Below are 15,698 nucleotides of genomic sequence, written 5' to 3' on the forward strand. Positions count from 1 at the left end.
TTCACACTGAAAAAACAATCAATTTCACTTAAATATTGGAGTAAGTTTGGAGAATCACTACAGAGACGCTCTTCAGATTAGAGCATCCAGTGACCTACTACAAAGATCAGGACCTCCCAATCAATCGAGGCAACTCTTTTTCGGGTAAGGAAAAGATTAGCCATTAAAAAAGAAAAACAAGTGGCATAACATCGTGATCAAACTTCATGTAATCAACCTATACATACAATTTGAGTCGAAAAAATACAGAACTCATTCACTCAATTTTCTTTTCCATCCGATGTGTTTGCCGGCCTGTGAGGACTTCTAGCAGAAGCTGGATGTGTTATCAGGTCAAATGGATCACTAGTCTCAGAATTCCTCTCTCTCAAAGTGTTGTTTCCATTTGTTAACGCAGAACGCATGGATCTAGGTAGTTTTAATGGAGAAGTACTATCAATCTCATTAACCTTGTTTTCTGTTACTGATGCATCAGCACTGCCCGGTTGGGATGGTTTTATTGGGGCATCTGCATTACTTGCTGTAGGAGCAGGAACAAGTTGGATAACAGATTTCCCCCATTTCTTCCGCTTGTCAGGTTTTGGTGCTTTTGATTTTGCCTGTAGGATTGCAGAAGTAAGAAAAGGTAAATTGCAAGAATCCACATTATTCTGTAGAAGGAACTTGAATAGATCAGCATACATGCTTCTAGCCAAGAAAAAAAACTGAAAAAAGAGAGTTACAGGATTGCTTACCAAGGTGTTTCCAATATCCGATAGGGCCTTTCGTCTTGTTTCACCCTTATCCTTTGCCTCCGTAGGCTTTTCAGAAAGGGCATTCTGAAGAAGCATGGCACCTTGAGATGCCAGCATTTGACGCTTCTCAGTTTCATCAGTTTCCGATGTGTTTCCCTCGTCACCTACAGTATCCAAAGAGGGCAATTGGTTGTCTTCCTTGGATACCACTCTGTTGCTGCATTTGTTAGGGAGACAACCACATGATACCCCACAGGAACCACCTACAGCCCGGCATTCACATCTAGATGTCTTGCATTCAGAGGCTTTACTGCACGAACAGCATGTACCATAATCAGTGTCAGTTCTGTCCTGGTCACAGTCTGAATCCGATGTGTCCATATCTTCTAGGTTCCATCCCCCACTGTACAGTAAGGAACTCCGGTTTCCCTGTAGAAAGACACATGGTTAGCAATCCCTAATTTGTGAACACCCAAAATTGATAAATTATTCAAGAGTCCGAGATATATGCCTTTTGTCTCAGGTCATAACCATGACCAATGTTACTTTGCACATTAGAGCCGGAGTTGTTTGTCCTTCCCTTGTGGTGTTCTAATGCCAATTTCTGTAAGCAATCCAAACAAGAAAACAATTTAATGCAGGAATATGAAATATTATGCTTTTAAATTCTGTCACAATCCCAATTGAGAAGGTAAAGGTCATATCAAGAGCAGAAAACAAACTCTTGTCAGTAATGCAGCACATTCACCAATCAAACATCTGTAACTTTTATACTTTTCTGAAGACTACCAACTTGCACAGGAAGTAGAATTACAATCTATATTCATGTCCCCCTATTCCCAACATGTAGGAAGATACAGTATGAAGTTTCTGTTATTCAGTAGGCACTTGTAAACGTGTTTTCTTGGTAACTCAATTGGCACAGACATAACAAAGTATGCTACTCAGGTCTGGTTTGATGCAAATGCAAAAAGACCGGCAAATTTAAGCAAATTAAGATGAAGACGATGCATTGCTCAAAAAACATTCTCCACTTAAACTCTTTCATATTCATCAGTTCCTGCTAAACAAGAGATGTTTATTCCTTCAACATCTGTACTCTGTATAAAAATAGCTTATATCTCGCAAACCTCCCAGGGAAAATAATAGTGAAAAAAAAGAGTGCAGGGACTTCAAACATAAAGACTTTCCTTATTAAAGAAACCTTGACAATATTAAAACTCGCCTTAGTAAAAGATTCAACAATTAATAAACTCAATACTTAAGGTCAAGCAAGTGCCTAGACTTGAAAAATAAACAATTATGCTAATTCGATTAAAAAATGTACTGACCATCAACTTCTCCTGCTTAATCAGTTCACTATTTTGCAACTCTAGCTGTCTCAGTTCACTCTTTTGCGACGCTAACTGTTTGACCAAATTTACGACTTTTTCCTTCGACACCATGATTTCAGCATCCTTTTCTCTGCATTCAACTTCTTTATCCCTTAGCTGGCATCTAGGGGAAACCAAGACCAAGACAACAGTTACAATCTGTTTCAGGAAAGTTAGCATCAGCAAAAACCTGCAAATTTTAAATGCATTTACCTAGAAGATGATGTGAGGTTAAATAAAAAGTTCATAATATTTTTTGCATCAGCAAGAGACCGAACTTGGTTCCATCTTCCCCTACCACTAAAGGTCCGTTGTTCACGCTCTTCTGCTTCCGACAACTGTGATGCCATGGAAACAAGTGTGCTAGATGAAGTGGCAAGCATGTTTTCAAGTGCACTTATCCTGGAACTTCTTACACTCGGAGACATGCAATCACTGTGAAAGCAATTACATAGGAGTAATTATGTTAATAAGGCCATACACAATGTAAATTCAGAACGAATCTTGAAAGAAATTACTGCCATTAAAAGTTTTACCTCAAGTTTTGCAACTTCAACTCTGCAAGCTCATTGGCCATTCTTGATCTCCTGCAGTTCAAAATATCACATAAAATTATCAAAAGAAACAAAAGTTGCACTACTATATCTAATTTTAATGTTTTTTTTTATTAGTTTATTTATTTAATAAAGAGCACTGCTATCTCTGATATCCAAGCTATGTAACAAATACTGAAGAAATACCACTGCTAATAGAAATATGGAATATGAAATAGTGTGTTGAGAAACTGAATCCCTGAATCCTTGGTGTCAATGCTATAAAATATACTACACTCTGAATCTAACTTTTATATACTGATCTTTAATCACTAAATGAAATTTATACAAAAAAAACATGAAATATTCAAAGATCATAGCCATTGCTGAGCCTTCATATCCTGCACCAATCTTGGCAAGTTAAGACTTGATATAGTTTCCAAATGCAGAGAGTAATTGACTGAATATTTTTTGGCAAGGAGAGAGTAATTGACTGAATATGACTGAATATTTTTTGGCAAGGAGAGAGTAATTGACTGAACATAGGTTTCTACCTTATCGGACTACCAAGAAGGAGCTAAGATTGGTGTATCTAGAATGGTGAAGTGGGTGGTTGGTAAGAATGGAATCTTGTCCATTTAGATACCCATGGACAGAACAAATACAGGCCAATTCAATTCGTGTTTCCCCAACAAAGTAAGAGATCATCTTGGTATTACTATGTGATATGGGTGTTAAGTAAAAAGAAAACAAATCCCAGTCCCAACGATCATCGCATGAACTTTACATGATATAAAACCCAGACATTGCACCACTCACCAAATGCTAGCTCTCAGAAACATAAAGATGTCAACTGTCCTAGCTGCCAAGTTGATTATTTTTTAATAACCGAGAAATCTGTTTAGGGTCAACCCTTAGGACCAACAACAGCCTCAGAAACTCGGGAATAATGAATCTGCCCCTCTATCCTTCTCCACTTAAATATCAGGCTTACTTCGCATTGCGCAGAGCTCGAACCTATGACCAATTCACAAGTCCCTCAACCCTTGTGACCTGAACTAAGCCCTAGGGGCCCTAACTGCCAAGTTGATTGATCACTTGTGAACATTTCAAATGCTGCAACTCCTAATGCTACTATCTCTACCATCACCTCAGCTCTAATTTACAACAACAACATCTAACATACCAGCTATATTCCCACATGTGGGGTCTGGGGGTAGTATGTAAGCAAACCTTACCCCTACCTAGTGAAGGTAGAGAGGCTGTTTCCAATAGACCCTCAGCACCTTAGCTCTAATTTATGCATCTATATTATGCATAAGTCATTGATGTCCTGATTGCACCTTCCCACTACAGGAGGACTTCGAAGATGCATCAAATGGTGAGATCAGCCAGTAGTTGATTGATACTATCCAAAAAAAAAATGGATTCCCTTAAATGCAAAAGATTGAAAATAGTACATGCATACAATCTGGGCAGAAAGGAAACAACCTAAAAACTTTCAAGTGCTAAATAGAAAAATTTGACGGTTAAACCCAATAAACAATAAAAGGGTCTAAGATTAAAAAAGTTCACAAATTATCATTAAAGCCTCGTTAGTGATAATTAGTGTTTTTGTATGACAAGTTCATCCAATCATAAAGAATTGACGAACTTACTCTTGCATCTGACGCTCATATTTGGATCGCACTTCATGCACCCGTACAGTAACTTCAAGTTCATGTTCAATTGCTTGCATCAATGCCTGTATTACAAAACAAATAATTAACTGGTTGTAAAAGTTTAGGTTCCCAAGGAAGGTCTTTGATGATAGATTCTATGAACAAGAAGAATGGTCTTGTAAATTCTCTGTAGAAGGATTTGAAGATAGTTTTAAATGGCAAACAATTTATGATGAAAAACATATGCAAAAGTAACTCCTTCTGGGCACCGATACCTGGAATCCTGCGGCACTAGCAGCATGACCTGCCATATCACGTGATGTTTTTCGAGACTCTAGCAACTCCTTAAGTCGTTTACTGGCCATTGCAGCTTCTTCAGTTTTCCGCTGCAACACCTGTATACCATTTAAAGGTAAGCCATGTAATACTTTCCAAGCTGCATGGTTAACAAACTCCAAGAGGAAATCTTTACCATCTTTTGCCTCTGGTTCAGTGCCATGAGCTTATGCATCTCATATTCATTCCTTCTTCCCTCTTTCTTAAGCTGTTGAGACAACACATGACAAAGTTAGTCACAAAAAAATGAACTTCGCAGCAATAAAGGAAGTGTACCCTATGGAGACAAGATATTATGCTATGTCTATCTTCTTTGAAAAGCAAGAAAATGAACAAAGTTTCTCATATAGAAGGACAAAAACAGAGACAAAACAGGTAAAGTCAAAGAAAAAAGTCACTGCACGTTAATTAAAAGAGAATATGCTCTATTAGATGATTAAATAAAATAGGGATGTTAGACACCTATCAAACGTAAGAGAGACTTGTTATATTTCCTAATCAGTCTAACAATGAAAAAGAATGTATAATTCAAAATGGCAGCATGCACGCACACACATGCACGCACACACATACACACATACACACACACAGAGGATCAGATATTCTACTTCTAACTGCAGGAACCGAATTTATTTATGAAAGGTGTGTTTCTGAATTTTCATGGGCAGCTAGAAAATTTAGGATTACAGCTTAAAACGAATGCAAGCTTCATACATAAAATTATGAATTATAGACTCATAACTAAATCAATAATACCTGAAGAACCTCCTTTTCCCTTGATGCTTTCCACAGCCTGAACTGCTCAGATTCTTGTTTTATCTTTTGCTGTAATTGAACCTAGATGCAGAAAGATGAGTCAGCTGCATGAGAAGAAATGTTCTTTTACATTCAAAAGTTCCCGATATATGTAATAGTTAGTACCTTCTGTGACTTAATTCTGTGGATTTCATCCTGAAGACGTTTTGCTGCATCATCACTCTTCTGTTTTTGCCTCAAAAGCTGTGATTGAGCATCCTGCTTCTTCTTCAACTCAGCAACCTGCAGATGCAATTAATTATGAGGCAGTATGTATCATTGCACAGTTTCTGTTATTTCCCTTCTGCTAGGTGGCTGGAGGATTGAGTTGAAGAGAAAGATAATAAACCATCGTCGCATCTAAGAGCTAATGTCTTGACTGAGCGGTGCATATATTTAATAAGCCTACCTGTGCTTCTAGAAGATTTAATTTCTGAAGATAGTCTTGCTTCAGCTTTTGAGCACTTTCATCGGAATTTGATGAAATGTTAGAAAGGTTGCGCTGAAGAGCTTCAATTTCTTTCTGCATCAGAGTGGAAAATCAATAGTAAGACAAGGGCAAATCATGAATAAACCTTTGGTGTCAACAGATAGAGCATTTTACCTGCAGAACGCTCTTTTCTTTTTCCAACTCATGGACTTTCTTTTCGTAGTGTTCCTTAAGAACTGAGGTATCAACTGCCGTGAACCTCTTCATTTCAGCCTTTAGTGGATGAGACAATAAGTTAGGAGAGGGAAGTAAGAAAGTACTTTATTAAGCAGCAATGACAAGTAGTGAATATATTTCTTTGAAATTGTTGTTCACACTAGAACCCAAGAGTTACATCCAATAAAAAATTTAAAGGGACAAAAAGCTTGCAAAACTAATAAATGAATAAACCTATCTCCACTTTACAATCTTTACTCCCTCTTAAATGCTGTCTGATGATTTAAACAGAAGTACGAATTAGTCAAGTCCTACCACCTTTCCTTTAAAGATAACACCTATTACAATGATACTAAGAATTAAGAAAGACCAGCATCATCATGATGTTATCAGATAGGTTAGTTTGACAACATATTCAAGCACAGTAGGTCATTAGTCAAAAGGCACATACAGAATGTTCTGTCAAAACAGCTGAGGACATTACTAGATCTCTCTAGCTTTCACCATCTTAGGGAGATCCCTCTCTTAAGTCCCAGAAGTTTCTCAAAGTATTAAGCTTAGGCAGCTTGATTTTCTAGCAAAGACTACTTAATTAAAGAACCAGCAATTAAAGAGCAAGTATTATCAAAAGAAATTGTTCTGCTCCTTACTGAATTGCCAGAAAGTAACTATAAAACCGCATCAGGGTTAGCAAAATTACCTCCTTCTGTTCAAGCTTTTGGTCCAACTCCTTGAGCTCCATATCCAATTTTTCTTGAAGAGAAGAATGTTCAAGCTCTTTCTCCTCGACTTCAGCCTCACCTTTAGACAGCAAGTTTGGCATCAGCCAATTAGTTACCTCATAGGGCTTGGAGAAAGAAAATACTATTGGAATTAAACAAGACAAAGATATATAGCAAAGGAAAAAATACTCAGAATGGTTATTGCCTATCACGCATTAGCTAAAAGCTGCTTACCACTAGTATCTACACTTTTAATGTCAGAATCCTCCGAACATGAATCCTTGGATAGAAGGTCAGCATAGTCTAATCCAAGATAGTCAACAGGTTCACCATGCTTTGAACTACTGGAGCTTTGTAAGTGAAGCAACTCTGCCTCTAGTTGTTGAATTTTGGTCACATATTTTTTGACCAAGTCCAAATCCTGGAGAAAGGGACCTCCAGAACCCAAATCAGAAATTCTGTGAATTTACAAATAACACGAAAAAAGTTTCAGTAGAAATTGAGCCAAACCTGATCAGAATGGTCTATCTCATTCCAAGGTCGACCATTTTTTGCAGATTCGATCTTCAAAATTAGTCTATCCCTTTCAACCTGTCATAGCAGATCCTTATTAGACATTTCTAGCATCGAGCCATTTCACAATTAAGTTAAAATATTTTGCTAATGTTAACCAAACAAACCTGCGCATCAACAGCACATTTTGCTAAATGTTCGCAGCTAATCCGACGTTCTTTAAGCTCCTTCCGTAGCTCTACATTGCTTGCTTCAAGCAAAGAAATCTTATCCTTGAGAATCTGCTCAACAAACACAGAGACTCAACGTTATCAAAGGACAGTACTGACACGTCAAATATCTCTTGCCAAGCACATCCGTCCAGGCCCCTTATCATGTTTCTTTGAAAGGGTTGGGGCAGACAGATATTATAGTAAAACGTCATGAATAGTACTAATTGTCTCCACTACGCACAGATGATCTTAGGAAATGCTGAAAACACCAGTCTTTGCTCACTAAGGAATATTTTACCTGGAGTTCTTCAAGAGGTGCACCACAGTCTCCACGTACATAAAGAAGCTCAGCTTGCAACTGTTCAATTTGACTCCTCATTCTTTGCATTTGGGCTGCCATTGGGTCACGGTTGACCTACAAAACAGGGATACGTTCAGAAACAATACGAAACTTATGATGATCTTGTTAAGTAGATTGGAACTTACGATAGCTTTGTTCTGGATGTTGCGAGCACGATTTGCATACTTCAAAGTATTAAGGGTCTCCTCTGCATTGCTGTCAGCAGGACTGACACAAGCTTCATACATTTAAGAAGAACAAGAACAACATTAGTTACAAACATATATTAACACAACTACAATGAAGAACTAGTAAAGTAAACAAATCAAGCAATAAATTTTACTGCCTCTAATAGTAAAGTATACCAATCATAACCGTCTTGCTGTTTCCTCCAAGTGAGTCCTGAAACAATTGTATGCACAAATTACTTTGTCAGAACATTTAAGTCCAATTACTAGCAATCATATAGTATCGGTTGCTCATTGAGGAGAACCTCCTTATACAAGTGTCTGAGTTAGAGTTCTTGTGCTATATTTCTTTCATTTGGTTTCTCTTCAGATTAACACATTTTAGTGAGGTGACAGGACTTGTTGCTAACATGGAAAAGTCTACCATGTTCCTAGCAGGAGTTCAGTGGAGTGCAATGGTATATCATGCATGGAAGGCAAGGAACTGGAAAATTTTCAAGGGAAAAACTGTAAATACAGAGTTAGTTCTGATACAGATAAAGGAGGAGACTATAGAGAGAATAGGGATAGCTCAATTGTCTAAAAAAGCTCGTAGATGTCAGAATATAATTCAGAGGATCACTTGTAATTAGCCTGCAATTGGAGGCCTAGTGTTTTACAATACTCTTCCTAGAGCTAGAAGATGGTTGTGGAACTAGGTGCTCCCTAGGTGTATTGATTAATTTGTTTGTTAGTGTTACCAAAAAAAATCTTCAATTGTTCTTTGTCTTCAAACGGACAAGCAGATTTAAGAGTTGGTTACTGACTGATGGCACCCAATATGATTCAGCTTAGTATATAATTACATTTAAAAGAAGGCATTCCAGAAAGTAATTATAACTGATAGTATAATTAAAGATTTAAGAAGTAAAAAGCAGAAACCAGCAAGGGCTGCAGAAATCCATGCCTGTAAGAGACGTGTTAGCTTGCTATCTCTGTATGGGATGTGTGCACCTTCTTTCCGCTTCTTCTCATCACCAAGGGCACTTATTACATTGCCAAGAGCAAGCAATCCCCTGTTGATATGAATACCTGCACCGGAATGCCCAAAAGATGAATACTGGATATGCACATTTTATTTTGAGAACTATAGTTGAAGAAACAAAAATCTGGTAGCTCTATATGAGAGATTATCCATCTAGTCAGAAATGTCTCAACACAAATGGTAGCGTTACAAAATAAATAAATAGTTCAGTCAAATTTCCAAAAATGTAATTGTCATTACCCTCTCGTAAACGCATCTCATCAGCTCCAGTTCGCTTTGCTCGCTCTGAACCAGCGAGGTCAACCAAATGAAGCTTGGCACATAATATGTCATCACCATCATCATTCATTGAGCAATTAGCCATTCTCTTTTGTTCCAATGTAATTGTAAATATGGCATGAGATCGACTGTTGAAAGAAAAAGAACAGAAGGTATGTAACTCCACGACTAGATGAAGAAAACCACAAAATTTATTATAATAGAAACTTAAGTGGGATCCATTTCCACGAGAAAAAAAAAAAAAAGAAAAAGTCATTTGTAAGGTGATGTATACCTTGACTGACTGTTCATCTTGGTGCTTCCGGTGGCACGAGATACGGATCCTCGCATCAGGAAGGACGCCATCTCTTCTTTCGTCCTAACTACTGCCTCCGTCACACCAGCCAGCGTAATTCCTCCATGAACAGTCTCTCGTATTTGAATGGGAACCCTAGCCGGCCCGTCCAGTAAATCAAACACCTCCTCTTTAAAAATCTGCAAGAATAAAAAAATTTAAGATGATCAGCATGTCATTTTTATCTTGCGAGGACATATATCTAATGAAATACCAGAGTTCTCTTTCTACACCTCAATGAATGATACTCTGATCAGTAATTCTGTAGACTCCTTCATCACCTCTACTTTTGAGAATATAGTATTCATAACGTTTGGGATTACTCCGACGGTCTGGTCTTCACCATTAAAGTTTGTTCCCATTGTATATGTTTTGCCAGAACCCGTCTTCAACACACATCATTGCAGAATGCATGCTTGTTAGTCTCATATGTCAAGATAGTACATTCAATCCAAGGACATAACCATATCAAATAGAGTTGTGTAAAATAGATAAAATGCAAGTAAGACTAGACCTAGGAAAACCACCAAGAAATGAGCAAAATTACTGGCATCTTACCTGACCATAAGCTAGCACAGTTCCATTAAAGCCTTGGAACAAGGCATCCACAAGTGGCAAAACGCACTCATCATAAATACGTGAAGATGGATAGCCCCCACTCCCGAATACATAATCAAATGTGAAGGCATGTGATCCAATTTGCACCTGTTTGTGGTCAAGAACATAAACAAAAGCCAAATCAGTTTACAGAGCATACTCGTGATGCAATCAAATATGATAGTTAAACTTCATTAATCCACCACATTGTACAATCATATATGATAATTTAATAATTCAACACTGAACTACTAAAACTTTTGCAAATGCAATAAGTTCAATTATTTAAAGTTAAAAATGCTCATCAGAACAAATGACCATTAAGCACATAAATATTGTACAATACAGACAGAATTCCCAATCTATATTTAACTAAGAGCACCTGTGATTCACCAGGGATTACTGTAACACAATCAGTGCATCCAATGAGAAGCTCAGAAGTAACCAGAGGTCTGATGTTCACGGCAACTCTCACGCACTGTGATGTGTCCTTGCCCTCGGAAGTCTCCATTGCCACTCAATGCCAACCCTAGAAACCCATTTCTGAATCAGACCACACAATGAATAGCAGCAAAGCAAAAGTTCCTCAAACAAATTACCAATTGAAAGAGTCAAAGGTTACAGTTGGGATTTTCAAACCACATTTTCCATCTTTGAACAGACAATTCAGGAGAATTACAATAAATAACCAATATTCTACCTCCATTTCATGAATCAATCAAGGAGGCGCATAAATTTTCACTTGAGATTCAATCTCCGAAGATAAATACAAGGAATGAAACAAAAATTAGAGTTCGAAGACCACATATAAACATCTGCAAAAAACAAGCTCCTTAATAAAATAACCATTGAAACAGTCAAAATTTCCAATTAAAATGTCAAAACCACCTTTGTTTATAGGCAGTCAATAAATCACGAGAAATAGAATAAATAACCAAAAATTATACCTCTATGCATCTAACAGTGACAAATTTGAACTCTTTAATACAATAAAAAATGCTGATAATATTCAATTTGATATTCAAGCAGATTACCACTGGAAAAATCATAACGGTCCAGCTAGGGCTATGAAAAAAAGCTACATTTTCCTACCATACATTCGCATATAAACACTAAAAATACAAAGACAAAAACAATTTCAACTCATAACTTAAAATCAGCAATTAGCACAAAAATGATAAATCGTAGATTCAAAAAAAATCAGCCTTCTAGTTAAGGCTCCAAAACAAACCACATTAAAAAATGACCTAATTCTACCTCCACACATCTATACAAAAACACAAAAGAACTAACCTAGTGAATATAATAAGGAATTTGGATACAAATTTCGAATCAGAGATTCAAATGAAGTCAGTTCGGAGGATTGAGATGATGAATGAGTTAACTGAGAAGATAGATTTGAGATGCCCGTTAAGGGTTTGAGAAGAGGGGGAGGGGAGGGGCGGTCAGTAGTGTGGTGTTTGAAAAAAATTGGAACAAAAGTGTGATGTTTTTGAAGGGCAATATATTCAAAATGAGGATCCCAACGTTACAATAAATTAAACTGAATTTGAAACAAAGACGCTTAGGTCCGAACGAATTCAAATTCGTCGAGTTTGTCACGTGCCGTGCATGTGAGTATTAGGACCCTTTGAGGCTTTGGAGCTTGTAAAAAATATAAGCAAAAAATTGCAGAAATAACTGAAGAGGTGCTTCAAACACATGTCAACAGAGAAACTCAACATGACAATCAAAACAAATGCCAACAGATAATGGAAATAGATATGGTTGAAGCTCAAGCAATAACTGAAGAGGTGCTTCAAACATTTGATTCTATTCAAGTAGAAGGATAAAGCATTATAGAGATTGACAACGAACAAGCTTTGGGTATTCAAGTCTTAGAGAGTGAACCGGTAATCGAAGAAGTTGCTGAAAAAACCTCTACTCAACAAACTAGACGAAGATCAAATTTGAAACAAAAAGAATCCCCAACAACGATATTAAGAGAAAATGCTTCGTTGGATGAAATAAAAGTGGGATCAGTATTTGACAAAAAGAAGACTATAATTAACTATTTTCGAATATAGCAATTAAAGGACATTTTGAATTCAAGGTTGTTAGATCAAGCTCAACAAGATATTCGTTGAAATGCAATGATGATAGGTGTGGTTGGTGTGTGCGTGCTTTCAGAATTAAAGATTCAACATTGTTCAAGATAGTAAAGATTGAGAAAAAGCATGACTGCTCTGTTAACACTATGAAAGCTGATCAAAGGCATGCAACTTCAAAGTTGATTAGTGGTTACATTATCGATAATCTTCGAGACCCAAGATTTGAAGTTACACCAGCTTTTGTCATGGCAGAGATGCAAAAATTGCATGGACTAGACATTGGGTATCACAAGGCTTGGCGTGCTATTCAACTTGCTTCCGCTTTAATAAGAGGAACTCTCGAAGAGAATTATGAATTATTGTCTTCATACTTGTATATGATGACAAGTAAAAACCCGGGAACTTATACGAACATAAAGATAGACGACAACAACAGGTAAACAATCAAAAAAAAAAGTTTATTAGTACGTTTTATAAAATTTAGGACATGATGTCTTTAACCAGTTAACTTTTGAGTTGTAACCAGAAGTTCAGGACTGGCTGTCCTTAACTTTTGAACTTGTAATTCAAAGTTAAGGACTGCCTGTCCTTAAGTTTTGAACTTTGAACTCAAAGTTAAGGACTTCATGTACTTAACTTTATAACTTGAAACTCTAAGTTAAGGACTGACTGTCCTTAACTCTTAACCTTGTAATCTGAAGTTCAGGACTACCTGTCCTTAACTTCTGTTAACCTTGTTTTATATTGTATTTTCAGGTTTATTTATATGTTTTATGCATATGGATCATCAATATCTGGTTGGAATCATTGTAGACCAGTGATTGCTGTTGATGCAACTTTTTTGAAGTCAAAATTTCGTGGTGTTTTAATGATTTCAATTTCAAAGGATGCAAATAACCAAATTTTCCCACTAGCCTTTGGAATAGCAGAATCTGAAAATAACAATTCCTATGAGTGGTACTTTAGTCAGCTTCGCAGTGCAATTGGGAGCCGTAAGAATTTAATTTTTTTATCAGACAAGCATCAAGCTATTGCATATGGCATTGCAAAGGTATATCCTGAAAGCCATCATGGGATTTGCATCTATCATTTGGAGCAGAACCTAAAGCGAAGGAAGGTGAAAAGTAAGGTCATAAAACTTTTCCAAAGTGCTCCAAGAGTATACAGGCGCAAAGAATTTGATCTATACATGTCAGATATCGCAAAAGTAGATAAGAAGACTTATGACTACTTGATGGAAGAACCACCGGAAAGGTGGACACGTTCTTGTAGTCCACGACGAAGATATGATATGCTCACAACAAACATAGTTGAGTCAATGAATTCTGTCCTATTAGAAGCAAGGGAGCTGCCTATATTAAGAATGATGGATTTCATTCAAGTGAAGCTACAACGTTGGTTTTATGAAAGAAGAAATGAAGCAGAAGGAACTCTTTATGATGTTTCTTGTTGGGTAGAGGAGGAATTGAAGAAAAAAATAGATTTAGCATTTACTTTGAATGTAAGTATTATGTTCTATGTTTAGCTTATGATTTTAATATAATTTAACATAATGTACTAACTTATAATTTTTCAACATTGAAGGTCTTCCCTGTTGATTCATGGCGTTCTAGAGTTGAAGAAGAAGGAATAACTTTCTTGGTGGACTTAAACAAAAGAACATGTGATTGTTTTCAGTTTCAATTTGATGAATTACCATGCATACATGCAATTGCAGCTATCGAGAAGAGAAACATCAAGAAGTCCAACTTTTGTTCGCACTGGTACTTAAAGGAATCTTGGCTGAAAACATATGAAAGACAAATGCATCATGTAGGACATACTGATTCTTGGATTGTACCAGAGAGTGTTAGGTCACAAATTCTTAAACCTCTAGATTTCAATGTGCAACCAGGTAGAAGGCAGAAGAAAACACATATTCCAGCTACCGAGTCATCAAAAATAACATTCAAATGTGGTTGTTGCAGAAGAATTGGTCATAATAGAACAGCTTGTATATATTCTCTGACCGTCCATCCATTTTCAAGAAAGCATAGAGATAGTAGATATATCCACTTATGTTTATCGACTCTTTTAAGTTTTTGCTATAAATTGGATTCATTTAGATTATTCTTATTTGAGCAGATGTCCGAATTTTCTAAATTTTTTTCTGCTTACCTTCTTTTTGTTTCTTTTGAGTTCAAAGATTAAAAGTTAAGAACAGGAGTCCGTAAGTCTGACTTGCAGGTTCAAAAGTTCAGGACAGGCAGTCCTTAACTTTGTGTTCAAAGTTCAAAAGTTAAGGACAGGCAATCCTTAACTTATAGTTCAAAGTTCAAAACTTAAGGACTGTCTGTCCTTAACTTTGAGTTTCAAGTTCAAAAGTTAAGGACTGTGTGTCTTTAACTTTGAGTTTCAAGTTCAAAAGTTAAGGACAGAAGTCCTTAAGTTTGACTTGCAGGTTAAAAAGTTATGGACAGACAGTCCTTAAGTTTGAATTACACGTTCAAAAGTTAAGGACAGACAACCTTTAACTTTGAGTTCAAAGTTCAAAGGTTAAGGACTGTTTGTCGACAGGAGTCCTTAAGTTTGATATGCAGGTTCAAAAGTTAAGGACAGGCAGTCCTTAAGTTTGAATTACACGTTCAAACGTTCAGGACAGACAGTCCTTAACTTTGTGTTCAAAGTTCAAAAGTTAAGGACACTTGGTCCTTAACTTTGAATTTGAAGTTTAATTACACTTAGTCATGAACTAATACTAACAAACTCAATGGACAAATCAACACTTGAGAGAAACAAAGAAATTAATAACATGATGCCTTGATATTACTTCTGAAATTGTAATTTTGCATAGCTGTGACAAAAAATTATGCTACGCAAACAAAATATAAGTGCCTTTTGAGGAATTTACAGAATATTTCAGAAGTTTTCTGAACTTGCAGAATTTATTCATTTACAACAATTTTATACAAAAGATCAACCACAACTAACTTTCATTACAACTAAACTACAACTCCTTTGGACAACAAGTTTCATTTTCACTTTCATAATCATCGCCAACATTTTCTGGTGGTGTATCATAACCAGAATTTCTTTTCCACTCACCATGTGCCCAAAGATTTGCGGCAAGTTCTTTTCTAAAGTTTTTTATCTCCTCAGGTTGGAATTTCTCCACATCCTTTCCAATCATCAACAACTCCACATATTTGATAAGGAATGCACCACAATCAGTCCTAAGAAAATGTAAGATATGCAGTGAATTAAACAATAAATCTAAAGTACATATAAATAATATAACAAATAACAACACGTACGATCCAGTTTGGTGTGGTGATCTTTGCC

The 15,698-nt window shown here is 36.5% G+C and overlaps 2 protein-coding genes across 2 annotated transcripts; one reads left to right on the forward strand and one right to left on the reverse strand.

Annotated features, from left to right (window-relative positions):
* Nucleotides 1-4: 4 nt before the first annotated feature.
* On the reverse strand, nt 5-11,793 carry LOC109238957 (kinesin-like protein KIN-4C). Its single transcript, XM_019405454.1, has 27 exons — nt 11,581-11,793; nt 10,670-10,816; nt 10,249-10,395; nt 9,924-10,076; nt 9,631-9,830; nt 9,318-9,484; nt 9,000-9,124; nt 8,231-8,267; nt 8,012-8,103; nt 7,824-7,940; nt 7,481-7,594; nt 7,311-7,391; nt 7,035-7,221; nt 6,779-6,879; nt 6,037-6,135; nt 5,842-5,955; nt 5,559-5,675; nt 5,394-5,474; nt 4,774-4,845; nt 4,577-4,696; nt 4,299-4,384; nt 2,644-2,694; nt 2,321-2,542; nt 2,066-2,231; nt 1,246-1,338; nt 735-1,163; nt 5-599 (listed from the first exon to the last, which is right to left on the reverse strand). Exons 2-27 carry the CDS (start codon nt 10,796-10,798, stop codon nt 261-263), a joined length of 3,639 nt encoding a protein of 1,212 aa, XP_019260999.1. The 5' UTR covers nt 10,799-10,816; nt 11,581-11,793; the 3' UTR covers nt 5-260.
* Nucleotides 11,794-13,245: 1,452 nt separating this feature from the next.
* Nucleotides 13,246-14,518, forward strand: LOC109238942. Its single transcript, XM_019405441.1, has 3 exons — nt 13,246-13,830; nt 13,962-14,370; nt 14,502-14,518. Exons 1-3 carry the CDS (start codon nt 13,246-13,248, stop codon nt 14,516-14,518), a joined length of 1,011 nt encoding a protein of 336 aa, XP_019260986.1.
* The last annotated feature ends 1,180 nt before the right edge of the window (nt 14,519-15,698 follow it).

Source organism: Nicotiana attenuata, unplaced genomic scaffold (assembly GCF_001879085.1).
Source record: "Nicotiana attenuata strain UT unplaced genomic scaffold, NIATTr2, whole genome shotgun sequence".
Lineage (NCBI taxonomy): Eukaryota > Viridiplantae > Streptophyta > Magnoliopsida > Solanales > Solanaceae > Nicotiana > Nicotiana attenuata.